This window comes from Dasypus novemcinctus, chromosome 9 (genome assembly GCF_030445035.2).
Source record: "Dasypus novemcinctus isolate mDasNov1 chromosome 9, mDasNov1.1.hap2, whole genome shotgun sequence".
Classification (NCBI taxonomy): domain Eukaryota; kingdom Metazoa; phylum Chordata; class Mammalia; order Cingulata; family Dasypodidae; genus Dasypus; species Dasypus novemcinctus.
In genome coordinates, this window is record NC_080681.1 from 123,137,177 (window position 1) to 123,153,421 (window position 16,245).

The 16,245-nt window shown below is 37.5% G+C and overlaps 1 protein-coding gene across 17 annotated transcripts in view; it reads right to left on the reverse strand.

Annotated features, from left to right (window-relative positions):
* KIF1B (kinesin family member 1B) overlaps window positions 1–16,245 on the reverse strand; it is a 155,537-nt gene that overhangs the window by 66,574 nt on the left and 72,718 nt on the right. For all 17 annotated transcript variants that reach the window (XM_058304449.2, XM_058304439.1, XM_058304441.1 and 14 more), the window contains 7 exons: window positions 14,471–14,550; window positions 12,657–12,732; window positions 10,168–10,247; window positions 9,561–9,667; window positions 8,684–8,767; window positions 8,278–8,458; window positions 7,345–7,417 (listed from right to left, as the gene is read on the reverse strand). In XM_058304449.2, coding sequence (XP_058160432.1) covers window positions 7,345–7,417; window positions 8,278–8,458; window positions 8,684–8,767; window positions 9,561–9,667; window positions 10,168–10,247; window positions 12,657–12,732; window positions 14,471–14,550 — 681 coding nt within the window. The remainder of the gene's footprint in view (window positions 1–7,344; window positions 7,418–8,277; window positions 8,459–8,683; window positions 8,768–9,560; window positions 9,668–10,167; window positions 10,248–12,656; window positions 12,733–14,470; window positions 14,551–16,245) is intronic.

A 16,245-nucleotide genomic window follows, 5' to 3' on the forward strand; every position in this document is an offset into this window, starting at 1 on the left:
GCACTTAGGCAAATATTTTGTTTTTATTTCTGTTAGCATGATTTTAGTGGATACTTCATTTTGTGTGTGTGTAAAATGATGTTAAACTTCAAAAATGCAAACCACAACCAGAAACACAGACATGATGGCAATTTAAAGATTTCAGTATTATGACAAATTTCATACATATCCTGAAACACTCAAAAGAAAAAAACAACTACTGTGTCAGGTCTTCTGTGAAATTTAGAAGAATAAGATGATGTGGAAGTTCTGTGGAAGATGCAAAGCTGTATCGTACAAAATGTGTCTGTAGAGATTTAATTTTGGCTTATAAAAATTCCAATTATATTTAAAGAAAGGTACAGACATGGATGAGAAATCCAAAGCTGTGCCCACACAGTTGCATCTTATTTTTTAAACCAATGTTTTAACAGTTATAGGGAAATTATAGGGAAATAATAGACATTTAATTATACACATCAAATTCCCCCTTTGAATGTCTGTATAAACTAAGGGGCAGGTCTTTCTGGATATTACACGAATGTACAGGCATTAAAAAAAAACAAACTTACACAAAAACAAGACAAGTCTGTGTGTAAGTATATTAATTATCTAGGCACTAAAGGGAAAAAAGCCTCAGAAAAATAAGGGAGGTCTCAAATGTTTTATCCAATATTCCAGAAACTGCCCATTTATAATATATGAGCAAAAGGGATGTGATGAAACATTTACCAGTGTTTTATGTTTTAACAGTACTAAAACCAGGTAATATGTGTAGGAACACAACATTAAAATCATAATGTAGAACTAACTCAGCTTGTGAGCTAAAATTGCTTGTTTCCTCCACCCTGATTTCAAGTTTGTCCAGTAATTTATACTGTGGTTTCTCGGCCGGCTTTGAGATTGGGTGCTGAGAACTGTCGCCTCATCCGAGGAGGTGTCACAAACTGGCTGCAGTGGCTGGATCTGTCAGTCTGCTTCTGACAGGAACTGGCTGCGCTGCCCTCTGACTGACCTCCAGTGTTATAATTACAGTAGGGCTGACGGTGTTGATGAATATGGCGCTTTGCCTGGAAAGTCTGCAGGTCAGCAGTGGGGTGGCCACTGTGCAAGTTTAACGATTCTGAGGAGGCAGAGGCCTGACAGTGCACACCTTTCGGTTGTTCATTATTGAGAGAATTGCTTCTCCAGCGTAACTGAGGTGGCTGTTGTTGATTATTAATATGTTGCTTGCTAACTTGGATGTGATCCTGACTTTGTGTGCCCTGAGAGCCCCATGGTAACTGGGGGTCCTTAGAAGCTGCCCTATTCCCTTTTTCTTGACTCTCCTCTTTATTTCCTTTCCTTCCTTCTTCATCTTTAGGAATTCTAAGCTCTATAACCTCATCTTCTGTTATAATGATGTGTGTCCCAGGACTCCAAGAGTTTCTGTGCTTAGGATTGCTCTTAAATGGGAACCGGGGCTTCCGGTTCTCAGGAGGGATGAATCTATGGGGTACGTTCTGCCGACGAAGCTGCTTTGTTATCTCCTGCTGCTGCAGGTTCTTAAACCGGATTTGCTCTTGCCTCATCCAGCGCAGGCGTCCACGTCTAAAAGCTGGGTCCCCATTCATCAGCTGGGAAACACGCTCTTCTTTCCCAAGTTCCCCATTTTCTCCTTTACTTACATCATTCTCACACTTGTTACTGACACCAACACAAACAGCCTCCTTTGTTTTGTGGTTTCCTTGGGTTTTCTGTTCCTGAGATCCAATCAGTGGTAAGACTTTTTCCATTTTTAGCATTTTATTTCTTAAGACTTTTATCTCCTCATCTTTCATATTATTCTGCTTTTTGACTTCTTGCAAAATATCTTCCAGCTTGTCTATATGAACCCTGAGATCATCTACATCAGTTCCGCCTTTACCACTGGCCATTATGTCCTCAATCTTTTCATCCCCAACACCAACAGTATCCCAGACATCCCTGGCCACTGCCCGCCAGGAGTCCCGCTCATTGGGATCTTTCTTTCCATACATGGCACAAAGCTCTTTCATCTTAACAATGGCCAATGCTTCAATCTCCTGTCGACTATGCCTAAAATCGTTGAGGGCAACCTCATAGCAAATCTCTTTTACAGCCTGAATCTTAAGATCAGAGATGGTGACCCACTTGGAATCTTTACTCAGGCGCCTTCTTTGGGGGATTTGATACATTTTAATTGGTTCTCGTTTCTTTCCACTGCTGGGGAGGCCACATTTTTTAACAATGGTTTGCAACTTGCTGGGAGGTAGCTTTTCTCTGAGGGAAGTAATCAGTTTCCAGCTCTCTTCACACGACCTCTTGTCAGAATCGTCCCCGCTATCAGAATCCGCGTCCTTTGGAAAAACAAAATAAAAAATGGCCCCAAAATAACCAAAATTAAAACGTAAAAAAGGAAAATCAAATCGAAGAAAAAGCAAGCAAAAAAGACTTAACCAAATTTAAAAACAAAACTAAAACAAAGAACCAAAAACAAACAAACAAAAAAAAACCCCAAAAACAAAACCCTAAATGATGTGGAAACCTATTGAGACAAATGCATATGCATAACCAGTTATAAATAGATAGATTGATTTATTAACCCAATCCAAATTTCCACTTTTTGGCTTGAGTGATGAAATCTCCAATCAAATATTTTAGAAGGCTTGACACAGTGAGTGAGTTTCTCACTCTCAGGTCATACAAAACTAACAAAACAGTGTGACATAATGTTTTCACTATTCTCAGAAAATGAAGTAAACCTACAGCTCAGGCATGCTAAAAACCCATGCAACCACATCCCCACATTTGCCTTGGTTATTGCTGTTACTTCTTCCAGAAACGCTTTCCCCCATGAGTGAGCACAGATGCCATACAAAGATGTGACGAGCAGGCAGATTAACAAAGGTTAGTAAGGCTCTAGGATGCCAAGTTTTGTTTAGCTTTACTAAAAAGAGCAGCCCTAGAAAAAAGTTAGGAGAAAGTAGAAAATGAAGCAAACACAGTGATGTTAAAAGTGCTAAGAATTCCTATAGTGGACCATGTGAAGTTCTTCTCAACCATTTTTTTTTTTCCTTATAAGATAAGAGGCTTTGGAAACTACTCTTTCCAGGAAAATATACTGGGTTTACTATTTTCTTGTGTCATGTCAAGTTGATCCATTTCATTTATATAATTAAAGTTTGTTATTAGAGAACAAGGAAACACAAGAAAAAGAACCTTACAGTGGGTCTGCTTTTTGTTTTCATACATTTAAATCAAGAAATACTTCACCTCCAAAATTTCAAAAACTAAATTACCAGAAAAATAATGAAGCTAGGCAAAAATGCTTCATTAATCACCATTTAAAATTCTCTAAGTAATATTTTAACAAATACAACTTTTTAAACTATGAAAATCCATAGCTTTTCTAGCTATTTGAGGAATATTATTTAAACTGACAACTCTTCCAATGAACACATGAAACAAACATGATATTCTGCTTGTGTAAAATGGATCCACTCTAAAATGGAGATCATGGAGCAGTGGTTGAGTGCCTGCCTCACATGTGTTAGGTTCCCAAGTTCAATCTCCGGTACCTCCTAAAAATCAAATAAAAAAATAAAATAAAACATCTCTCTAACTCTTGTCTTCCTGGATGTCCCTACACCATTACTCCTTTTAAAAATAACACTACTTAAGCCTAAAACAGCAGTCTGGCTTCACAAGAAAGTGGTTCCAAGTGCTGTTTGGATAATAACCAATTATTCTTAACACATGTAAATCTTGATAACAGGGCTCTAAATGAAAGCAATTTTGATTTAGAATTCCATATGATAGTTAGCATTAAGGAACAATTTCTATTCAGGAAACAAAAGCTCCTGGGAAAAGAAACTACTGACTAGGTAAGTGGTTCAAGATAATTAAATAAAAATATTGTTACTTAGTCTCTTTTTATGGGACTGATTTTAGCAAAAGTATCTCTAGCAAAGAGTTAAAAAAAAAAAAAAAAAAAAAGGGGAACTGAAACTGATCTATCTTGCTTTCTAGACCAAAGATTTGTATGTACAGTTATTTTCTAGGGAATGAATAAATAGCTTTGACAATAATGACAATATTTGTCCTCTAAATTTGAAGATGTTGCTACTTATCATAGTTTTTCCAGCAGGGCGACAGGCTTCTCCCTCACAGTAGAAAAATTTGTATTATCTCAATTGGCCTACAAAAGGGTACTAAGCCCATTTATAATCCATATCTATTTGAAACCCTTACAACAAAAACAAAGCTAAATTTAAAGACTCAACATTCACATTTTTCCCTTATTATATTAAGTTTAAAAAATTAGAATGGCTTTTTTTGTTTTTAGAATGGCTAATTTAAGTAATAAAAGATGACATTAAAGAACAGGAAAAAAAAGGAATATATGACCCCTTGAAAAGGTTTTCTTGCTAAAACACCTCTGATTCTTTCCACACAATTGACAACTATCACTTTTCTTCCCTGGCTTCTTTTATTTTCTTCTTAAAATTGTCTAAGGATGAAATAAATATTAGGAAATGACAATTATTCTAATCATTGCTTTAATATCAAGTTTGAGAGATAAGAGGTATCTTTAGACTCTAAAATAAAACATATGTGAACAGGACTACATAAATCCTACAGAATCCAAATTAAATCTAGTGGCTATCATTTTCTTTCTTTTAAAGGACTATCATATTGACTCTTGTAGAAAATGATCTCCTTATAACTCAAACATGTAACCCTGTATCATACTGACTTTGACACTAAAGATTTTGCACGCAAAGTATATGTGCCTAGATGTAAATCCTCTTTCATGTGAAAAAATATTTTAAGATATTATTACAGAGTTGGAGAAACTATTCAGGTCTGGCCGATACACATGTCACTAAACTTTCTTCTGTTTTCATGAAATACCAAATGCAAAGTGGGCCTCCTGAAGAGGTTCTGTAAGGAGCTTATGCAAATAAGAAAAGAGAAGATACCCAAAACATATATGTTAAGAAAAAAAAAAAAAACCCAGCAAGTAAAAGCACAGAAAGGACCAGAGGCATTGAGCATTAATGCACTGAGCATTTACCCTAAGGGAATATTCAACACTACCACGATGTGATGCATTTGGGGAACTTTCACTGGAGAAAATTTGTGGGCCTGAATTCCACTTTTTAATAGTGTCATTTATGCAAAAATGATTACCTATAATAAATATTAAGTATTAAATGTTTACTAATGATTTCTTTGTACCCTCTCAATATTTATGCATTTGAAACATGTCTTTTGATTGACAAATATAAGGTCATAAAAATACATTTTCTCTTCAGCACTTTTACGCTAGATATTCTTCAGGCTAAAGTATTAGAAATCAGTTCTTCTTGAGAACAAGAAACTTAAGTGGAATAGACAGCTGAACTTGAGAGGAAAGCAACTTCCTTGGTTTAAAGAAGCTGCTCTTGAAATATGTTTTGCTTTCAGATACACAGAGCATATAACCAGAACCTGATTATCTATAGACTTAATTATGTCCCTGGACATAGAAGTATGACTTAGAGACATTTACTTTCTCTTTATTTATTGGTCAACATCTATTTCAGGGCATAGAATGATCACCAGCTTTTGGTGATGGATAGCACCGGCATCATTGTTTTTTCCCACCTAGTTGCCTGAAGTTTGGACCTTGGACTAGCCGCACTGGCATCATCTGGGAGCTTGTTAGAAATGTAGAATCTCAAGCCCTACCCCAGAATCTGCATTTTAACAAGATGCCCAGATGACTGAAAAGCACACTGCTCTAATGGACAGGACACAAAAGCAAGTCAGAAGACCCAAGTTTTAAGCCTCAGACCATGACTTAATACATGTTTAAGAGTGGGCAAGACATTTTTTAGCTTTAGCTTCCTTGACTATTAACTAGAGGTAATAGTACTCACTTTACTTACATACACACTACTAGAGGGTTGTTTCAGGATCAAAAAAATGATGGATGTTAAAGCTCTTTATAAATTATAAAGCACTACAAATACAAGGCACTATTGTTAATAAATATAGCTTAATTATACCTGTCCACATTTGATCTTTCATAGACCACCAGCAGCATATTATTAGATAATACTACATTATTAAGAAAAAAGACTCCTTTGTGTGTCACAAACCCATTCAAGCCCCTAATCCCCTTGTAGCTAAATCACCTTTCAGTTTTCATGAAAAACTAAATGCACTGTGGCCCTTCTAAAGAGATTCTATAGTACTGCCATTATCTTACGCCCAAACACTTGCCTGATTCTTATAATCCCTTCTTTTTTTGGCTTTACTTATCATTTCCAGTTGCTTCTGCCCAGAGTCCTTGGCTTTTCTGGCTCTTTTAGCAATAGCTCCTCTTTTTCAAATACAGAGGATGGTTATACAGCTGCAGTTTACATGCTATATTTTATACTACAAGAAGAAGCCAGTGCCCAGCTCTTTCCCTAATACCCCTGTATCGTCAAATGAAGACCAGGAATCTTAACAAATGAGAAATTCCTAAACTGTATCCACAATATCCGATGATTATATTTTTTCTCTTACACATCAGATGACTTCCAAGAAGCTTCTTTATAACCAGGGCTTAGTTAACCAGAACTGGTTGGCTTTAAAAATGAAAATCTAACTAACAAATGAACTTACTTATTCATGAGATTTAGTTTCTATCAAACCTAGAAAATCAATTAACATCATAAAATGCTGACAGCTATAGCACTATAGCTGTGAACCTGAACTGATTTTTCAGCTGCTCACCCCTTTCTTCTCTGAATTGATGAGGTAGCCCCTGCTCCCACTGTTACCACACATGCTACTGAGAACCTTATTGAGAATTCAGACTCCATGCAGGGGAACAGAAAGGGGTTAACACATGCAACTGTGTGTGGCAACACTTTTACAGTTTTTTTAAAAAAAATCTGCCCAGCACATGAACAATTTCCAAGTCAGCCCAAGAGCAGAGAATTAGTACTATCAGGTGATCAGAAACAAAACCAAGGCAAACACTCACCAAATTCAATATTCAGAATAATTATCATTAAAAGAACCACTGCTGATGCAAATTCTAAAACTACTATCAAGAGGCAAAGGTTATCAGAAAAAGCTCCCACTACTTCCCTCAAAAATCACTTGTTTTAAAAAAAGATAGATATTTGGCCTTAAGACATAAAAGGCACGAGGGTACCTTTATAGGCTAAGGCTGCCAGATATGAGTTTGTTCTCCATTAAGGAAATGAAAGACTAAGTGTGTGAGAGTTGATAAACAATTTAGGTGAGGGCTCATCTGTGAACAAAGGAAGGTATGAGAACAAGCTACCCTTTTCCTAAGTTAGCAAATTCAGGATGGACTCCTACCAGTCTCTGTTGCTCCAAGAGAAGATCTGCTTCTTCCTTCTCCTTTTTGTACAGTATCTCCATTTCCTGTAGTCTGACAAAGAAAGAGAGAGAAAATAATTCTGAAATCACTCAGCTCTTTCATGAATGCTCTTAAATGTTTTTAAAAAGTGACAGTTGGGAAACGGACTTGGCCCAGTGGTTAGGGCGTCCGTCCACCACATGGGAGGTCCGCGGTTCAAACCCTGGGCCTCCTTGACCCGTGTGGAGCTGGCCCATGCGCAGTGCTGATGCGCGCAAGGAGTGCCGCGCCACGCAGGGGTGTCCCCCGCGTAGGGGAGCCCCACGTGCAAGGGGTGCACCCGTAAGGAAAGCCGCCCAGCGTGAAAAGAAAGAGCAGCCTGCCCAGGAATGGCGCCGCCCACACTTCCCGTGCCGCTGACGACAACAGAAGCGGACAAAGAAACAAGATGCAGCAAATAGACACAGAGAACAGACAACCGGGGGAGGAGGGGGAATTAAATAAATAAATCTTTAAAAAAAAAAAAAAAAGTGACAGTTGGGGAAGAGGAGCCGGCTCAACAAGTTGGGCCCCTGCCTAGTACATAGGAGGTCCCAGGTTTGAGTCCCAGTGCCTCCTAAAGAAGATGAGCAGATACTGCACCTGCTGTAACCCGCCAGATGTGGCAACCTGCTGCAACAAGCTAGACACCACACCCACCCAAACGAAGTAGACGCCACAGCCCACAGGGAGCAGATGTGGCTCAGGCTGTTGGGCACTCGCCTCCCATGTGGGAGGTCCTGGGTTCAGTTCCTGGTGCCTCCTGGAGAAAATGACCAGACACAGCAAGCAAAACAATGAGTAGACAGATGAGGGAACCATTGGGGGGAAGAAGGGAGGAGATTAAAAAAATAAGTAAAAGTCATGAGGGGCACATAATATTTGTGCATTACCTTTTCTCCATCTCCTGTTTCATATCAATTCCTTGCTTTTCCAGAAGCTCTCTCTGGGCAAATGTCCAGTCCACAGGCTCTGAGGGAGTCTCAGCAGAAGGAGTCTTTTCCCGCTCAGCCCGGGCTTGCTCCGGGTGGTTAAAACGAAAAACATGATTTTTACCCATGATGATACGGTTTCCTAGTACAAGACAAAAATAGGGCTAATAAATCATTTTTGAAAAGTACAGCAACTAGGTTAACAATCTCTCTCTCCCTAATGCATAAAGACGGCTTTTGGTGTTCTGCAGGAATACAATTCCTATTACTATCACATTAGCCTTTAGACAAAGAGTCAAAAATTAAAGAGTTGCTCACACAAGCCATGTGTACATTGTTGAAGACCTTGAACCTTTCCCAGTCTCACCTGAGCGTAACTGGACAGGCTGGGCCACTCTCTTGCCATTTACATAGGTTTCTGAGCGTTCACAGGGCTCTAGGGTCACGATAACTAAGAAAAACACAAACTAATGTTAGGGTCAGAAACCACTGGAATCAAATAATGGAAAGTAGTGACTATCAGATTCATGGTAACTAGAAGATATTCCTGCAACCAACTAAGTGGTAGAAGCAGCTATACATCAGTTTGTTTTAGGCTATCTGGGACTGTGGCTGAGATAGAAACATTTAACTGAACTGGAATTAAGGATCTTGACAGACCTTAGGATAAGAAGATAGGAAATATTAGTTTTAGTGATATCTGAAGATAGCTCTATCAATAAAACTGAAAATCATCAGGAATCTAAAGAATGAGATGTAGGAAAAAAACTTATGATTAAAAACTAATATTCTGATTCAGGAAAAAGTGAATTACATAGCACAAAAACTGTTGCTGTTTTGTTAATAACCTGGGTGAAATCAAGATGGACTTTTTCTTCCCTTTTAGATAACAGAAAAATAAATTCTACTGGACTAAGACTAGAGGTCCTGAAACTCCCTTATTACCAAGGATTATTTGTTTCTTTCTTACTTCTCTATTAAATAATTAGCATTCAAGACCAAGCTTAACTGCCTATGTCCCGCTCAGTTCTTGGCAGGAAAAGAAGGGCTCCTTTTGTCTAGTCTATTTTTATGTAAAGTAGCTATGTCTGTCCTTGCATTTATAAGTAGCCCAAGTTTCTCCATTTTAATATTAGATTATACAAGCAAGTTCTACTGAAAGAGACAAAGATACTAAGTTTTGGGAATTTCTCATGAGACAGAATGAAAAAGTTGTTGGGGAAGCTCAACCCAGGAACTCTCACCTTCTCCACTGTTGCTCCTTTCACTCCGGAAGATACAATGCTCTTCTTTAATGTGAGCCCCACTCAGCACTATGTCCTGGCGCCGCTCAGCATCTGCCTGGCCAACCCTGAACACAAGATGAAGTGTTTCTCAGGGAAATTAAGACAAAGAAAAGCACGACAAACAATGACCCTCTTTCTCCCAAAGAACCTTCTTTGGTAGGTACAAAAAAGGTACTGCCTCTTTGTTTCGGAAGCTTTCAAATGAACATTTTATTTTCATATATGATCAACTTCCCCACAACAGAATAAGAAATCAAGAAGCAATGAATTACATACTAACATATCTCATATAGCTTTATAAAAAGACATGAGTAAACTAAATTCTCCTTTGAATTCATGTAAGCTCTTAGAAGGAAAAGTTTTATTTAGGACCTTCTAAGGAAAAAACCATATGTTCACTCATTTAACTAAAACACTTAAATAATTCGGGAAGTGATTTGTAATTATTTCAGACAGGAAAAACAGTAAATCCTTATAATAAAATTTTTTAACAACCTTCCTTTAGCTATTGAATCATCAGAGAGAAAAGAAAACATTAAGTAACCAAAACAAGAAACAAATATACCTTGTAATTCCATCTTTGATGTAATAAAGCAGACATTCAGACATTAGCGGGTCTTCATTGAGGTTAACAAGATGTGGGGTCTGAAAAAGGTTACAGATTATCAATTAAGAGCAAGGCACCAGATAGGGCTGAGGCCATAACAAAGACCTACAGGAAACTGACAGCTTCTTTGATTCCCCACAGTGCCTAGAAGAGGGACTTCCATATTATTCCTAGTTGCTATTCCAAAATAAAGAGAAAGCACTTCACTTCAGGCCTTCTCTAATTGCACTAATGCATTCTATTTAAAAGCATGAGTTCTGGGATAAAAAATAAGATCCATTTCTCCACAGGGACAAAGCAAAGAGAGCACATGTGAAAAATTAGAACAGGCTGATTCTTTGAATGGGTTAATCATTATTTTTGCAAATGCCTGGGCAAAAAAAAAGAAAAAGTTTTTCATTTTTTCATTCATTTTATAATAATGTCCTTCCACTCCCTGCCAATTTCCCACTATAATTTTCACCTTCTACCTTTTATGTTACCAGTTATTGTCTTTAGTTTATCAGTGTTTACCTTAAATGAGAAATTTAAATTCATGACAATCAAAAATATAAACACCTTCTGAAAAATCCTCCTCATTTAACTCTAATAATTCCAAAATCTTTAAATAACCAACCTTCTTTGGCAAAAATACCCCTCTGGAATCCATAAATAAGTCACACAGTCTTGGGGTAAAATCTACTCAAGATGGTGCCAGCAAACGTGGAGAAATGAAAGAAAAGTCAAAGGAAGGGATTAAGAAAAGGAACTGCAAAAGATAATTAAAAAGAAAAGTAAAATGACCTCTACAATTTCTAAACTAATGCCTACATTTGTAGTTGAAGAGCTCTGCTGCTTTGAGAAAGTCAAAGCACTCTGTGGACACTGTTCTTTAAAGCCTGTCAAGACAGTGAGTGGCCTAAGAAAAACGGAATCACAGCAATAGGCTCTACAAATGAGTCTGAATGGTCAGTGGGATATCCTCTCCTTTCCTGAGGAAGTTCAGAAAGTTTAAGCAAAATCAATAAAATCAAAGTAAGAAAAATTTTTAGAAAGAGAGACCTTGGTTTTGAATACTGTACTGTTATATCACAAGACTTGTTCAAGTTATTTATGATTTGTGCTAAATGTCATATTTTAATATATTGCTACAAATTTTTTCCTTACAGTTAATATCGAAAGATGAATAGAAAATACCTTTAGATATAATATAATAATGCAGAGACACAATCTACATTCTATCAAACTCTAATTGTTAAAATTTCTATAAACATATCTGAATAAATCTGCTGTACCAAAGGAAAAATACTACTAAAGTGTGAAAATCGCTGACCTTTGCCATATAATCATATAAAATATTGCTCCAATTCCACATTGTGCATCTAAAATTTCTTTAAATCTACCTTCTCTGTTCAAAATAATACATCAGAATTTGGAAAAGAGTTCTGTGACCTTCATAGAAAAATATAACCAAAACAATCTTAGCAAAAGTCATAGGGGAGCAGTAGATGTAGCTTAGTGATTGAGCACTGCCTGCTTCCCATGTATGAGGTCCTGGGTTCAATTCCTGGTACCTCCTAAAAAAAAATAAACAAAAAAAACCACAGGAATATTTCATATGACATAAAACAAAAGTACCAATTCAAAAGTGCCCAGCCCATCTAGGCTAACCCAGAGGGGACATCGTTAGACCCTATGCATGAAGATATTTAAGTCTCCAAAGGCCAATTTGAGTCCATTTGAACTCAAGGTCCATATATTAGTTGTAAAATAAATATGCTTTGTACATCAATACGTGTTCTATTATCATATAAATATGCACATAAAACAATAATGTGATAATAGTTTTCCATTATCTAGTAATAACTAACCAGCAACTTAGTAAAAAAATCCTTAGAGCTCTAATTAGCTAAAAGGTACCTACTATTTTATAACTATGAGTACCTAAGCAGGTAAGTAGGTACTGGAACCATTTTCAAAAGAACTGAGAAAGAAACAAAGTCTTGAAAGATGGGTATGGGAACTGCTGTCCTTAGTATACTGGTTGTCTATGATACAAACTGTAGAATCAAACTAAAGCTGTATTTTTCTACACAAACCTGAACAACTAAAAGATGCTTCCAAAGAATTATTATACAGGTTGATGGCCCCTGTGGGAAAATCTAGATAAAAAGAGTAGCCATAACTGAAGCAAGGTATACTAGGTTAGGTTGGGAATTTAAGGAAAAGCAGCAATGAAGATGATTAAACCTACTGAAGAACGGCCAAAGTTAATAGATTTACTGCCTCGAGTTTTTATTTTTAAAATAGTAAACATGATAGACATTTTATACTATATGTAATTAAGCCAAGTCACAAGATTAAGAAAAGGGGGCTGGAGGCAACCCTGAAAGACAAAACGTCTCAATGACTAAGACAAACAAAAAGTGTTTCTGTTTGGATGAATTTTAAACAGCACTGTTTCCTACCTTTTTAGGTGAGAAAACTCCCAGGGTTCCTCCATCTTCCCGAATGGCAACTCCCATCTCAGCTAACAAGGCCTCTCTAGAAAAAAACAAGTATATCAGAACACCAATACCAAACTTTGAATTAAATCAGTTTCATATGAACTGGAAAATAAAGCATATAAAGCAAAAATAACTGGCCATATTTAGAGTTGGTGATGCAAATGTGAAATAATCTGTCTATCCCATCATTAATGAGAAATTCTTTTTTAGAGAAACATCACATTTAAAATAAATTGTTATGGTCCAGGAGTGGGTGTAGCTCAGTGGTTGATTGCCTACTTCACATTTTCAAGGTCCTGGGTTCAATCCCTGGTACCTCCTAAAAAATTAAATAAATAAAACAAAAAAACTGTTATGGACCTATATTAGATAAAATTATATTCATCCAAAAAGTAACTGTCTCATCTAACTTTGGAGGTGGGCAAGCATTCATTCAAATCTATTTTCTTTTCTTTTCTTTTCTTTTCTAGGTACCAGGGCTAGGGATTGAACCCAGGACCTTGTATTTGGGAAGCTGGCACACAACCACTGAGCTAGACTGGCTCCTCTCTTTTATTTTTTCTTCTTTTTTTTCCATTAATATCTATTAATATAAAAAAAGGAAAAAGGGATATTTCTCAAAGCCAATTTCAAAGAATTATTTCTTAAAAATCTAAGAATCAACTGAAAAGTAACTTTGGTATATGGAGTATGATCTCCAAATATCATTTTCTGAAGTATTACATTACCTTGCCCATCATCATTCTGGTTCAATAATCCTAGCTTTAAATTTTTATAACCAATAAGAAAAATCTAATTGCTGGATACATTTCTTGTATCAGTGTGTTAAAACTTACTCCTGCCTCATCTTCCAAGAAGGAAGAAGACAAGAACTGACATTTTTCAGATGTATATTTATTCTAATAGCAAAAGCATTATTTTGGGCTATAATCACATCAGGTTAGAAAATTGTTGGAGGTTAAACTAGAATAGCGACTTTTTCTTTTTTTTAAGATTCATTTTATTTATTTATCCCCTGCCCCCTCTTGCCACTTGTGCTTGCTGTCTGCTATGTCCATTCACTGTGAGTTCCTCTGTGTCTGACAGCCTTCTCTTCTGTCTTCAGGAGTCCCAATGCCGGGACCTTCTGGCAGGCGAGAGAGGTACTCAATTGATTGAGCCACCTCAGCTCCTTGGTTTGTTGTGTCTCTCATTGTCTCTCCTCTGTGTCTCTTTTTTGTTGCATCGCCTCGCCACATGGGCCAGCTCTCTGCGAAGGCCAGCTCACCTTCACCAGGAGGCCCTGGGAATTGAACCCAGAACCTCCCTTATGGTAGAAGGGAGCCCAATTGCTTGAGCCAATCCGCTTCCCTAGAATAGGGACTTTAAAAGTTTACAACCCAAACTACTTTCCCTCTTACAAAGAGGTCCATCTAGAGAATGTTAACTCTTGAAGACAGTACAACATTTTGGATTTGGGCTTTATCAAAGGCAGTCTCCCTTATTTGCATAAGAAAACCTTTTTCCCTCAATCCCTGCCATTATTTGATGGATCCCTAGCAACACGTAGGGTGGTGCTATTAACCACAGGACTCCTCAGAGAACCCAAAAACATGTATATTTACTTCAAAATGTAAATTCTACTGGCTATAAGTATCCCCAGCCATGTTTATTTTTTGGTTTTCAGGGGGAGAGGGGAGGTTCTTCATTTTTAACTATTCATTTTTTTCTTACTATAAAAGTAATCAAGATTGCCTAGAAAGTTTAGAAACATTTCCAGATTTTAAGCTCCTGACCTCTCCATTCTGATGGCCTCAGTTTTACGCAGCTTCTCTTCCCAGGTTTCATTCAACTCAGCAATGATCTTCTCTGATTCCTAAAGGAGAAAAGTGACAGTTAAAGCGGCAAAGAATTTTATAATTTAACAGAGCTTGTCTAGAAAGGACAGCAGGAAACAGATTTATGCCCTTTGAGAATATGAGGTAGAATCTAATGTGAGCAGGTTTTTCTTTTTTTAAATATGTAAAGTAAAAATGACAAAGACTAGGCTTGAAATGAAATCAGTCCCAGACTACTGATCCATAGATGTCCTCTAAATCCTAACAAACATATTTTAATAGTGAGTCTGGGGGAGCAGATGTAGCAACTGGTTGAGCACCTGCTTGCCATGTACAAGGTCCTGGGTTCAATCCCCGGTACCTCCAAAAAAAAAAGTGTATCTGTATGTGTGTGTGTATGTGTATGCAAGGGTAATATCAATCAATATCTCAAACTGCAAGGTACTTTTTCTGACAGAAACTTCTACTAAAGAATAAAGTTCCCAAAGGTATTCATTGCTTTTGTTTCACCCTATAATTTCACCATAAACTTGCATTCTAGTAAAGAAACGAAAATACTCAGACAATTTTAATCATAAAATCAAAAATATAAGACAGTAGGCGGTGATAGGAACTTCGGAGAAAAACAAGGAAGGGAGAGAAAGAATGCAGAGGGAGGGGTGGGTAAGGAAGCAGTTTGAAGTGGGGTTATATTTCAGCAGAGACAAAGGAAGAGCAAGAGCTGCCATGTGGGTGTCTGGGGGAACAGGCAGGAAAGTGCCTGGCATTTCCAAGAACAACAGTGTGGCCGTTGTGTGCCACACAACAGTGCAGCTTCGCACAGAGAACAGCGTGTGAAATGCTAGAACTGAAGCATTCACAGATTGCTGGAAGGTGGGTGAGACAGAAAGGGCTTCCCAGGAGTGAGCACTGCCATGCAGATTAATGAAGGACAGGCTTGACTAAGCAAAGAAGAGGGGGAAAGGGAGCGGGAGCACACCAGAAGGGAGATGGACATATGCAAAAGCAGGAGAAAATGTTAGTCATGGAGACAAAAATAGAAAGTCAATGATGGTGGTGGCACAGAAGATGACAACAGGAGCAATAGTATATGACAATGAAATGTCTTCCTTTCACAAAACACTTTCATACAAGGTTTACTCAACAGGCTACTAAGGTAGTTGCTGGGATGCCAAAACATAATAATATACATAAAAAGACATTGTAAATGGTTTAACACAATAAAACCTAAGGTGCCTGGCAAGTGGTTTTATGGAACTCTTAGGTTTCGGGAATAAATACATGTAAGATGTCACCTAAAAAGAAAAAGCACACCAAAGGCAAGGGTGCATAAAAAAAAGCCAAGAACAACAACAACAACAAAAAAGCAAAACACACACACACAAAAATTAAAAAGGGGAAAAATTTTTAAAAATTTAAAAAACCAAGAACAAAGATCCAAAGCAGAAACAAACAAGAAAGCATAAAAATAAAGGAGGAAAAAAAGAAATAACCAGCACGGCTTAAACAAAGAACAAAACCTGTTAAAAGAAAATGGCATGAGCATCAGGGAGTTTGATAGAGGCGGCTCTAAGGTGCTCTTTCAGTAAAGAAAAAAGCTAATACAAAGTGGGAGAAGCTGGTACAAATCTGCAGTGGGGGAGTGGGGGTAGGGGGCGAAGCAAAGGGGAGTGACAGAAAACATCCAAACTAACCCTCATTAGCCTTCAGAACACACTCAGAGGCTGCATGGT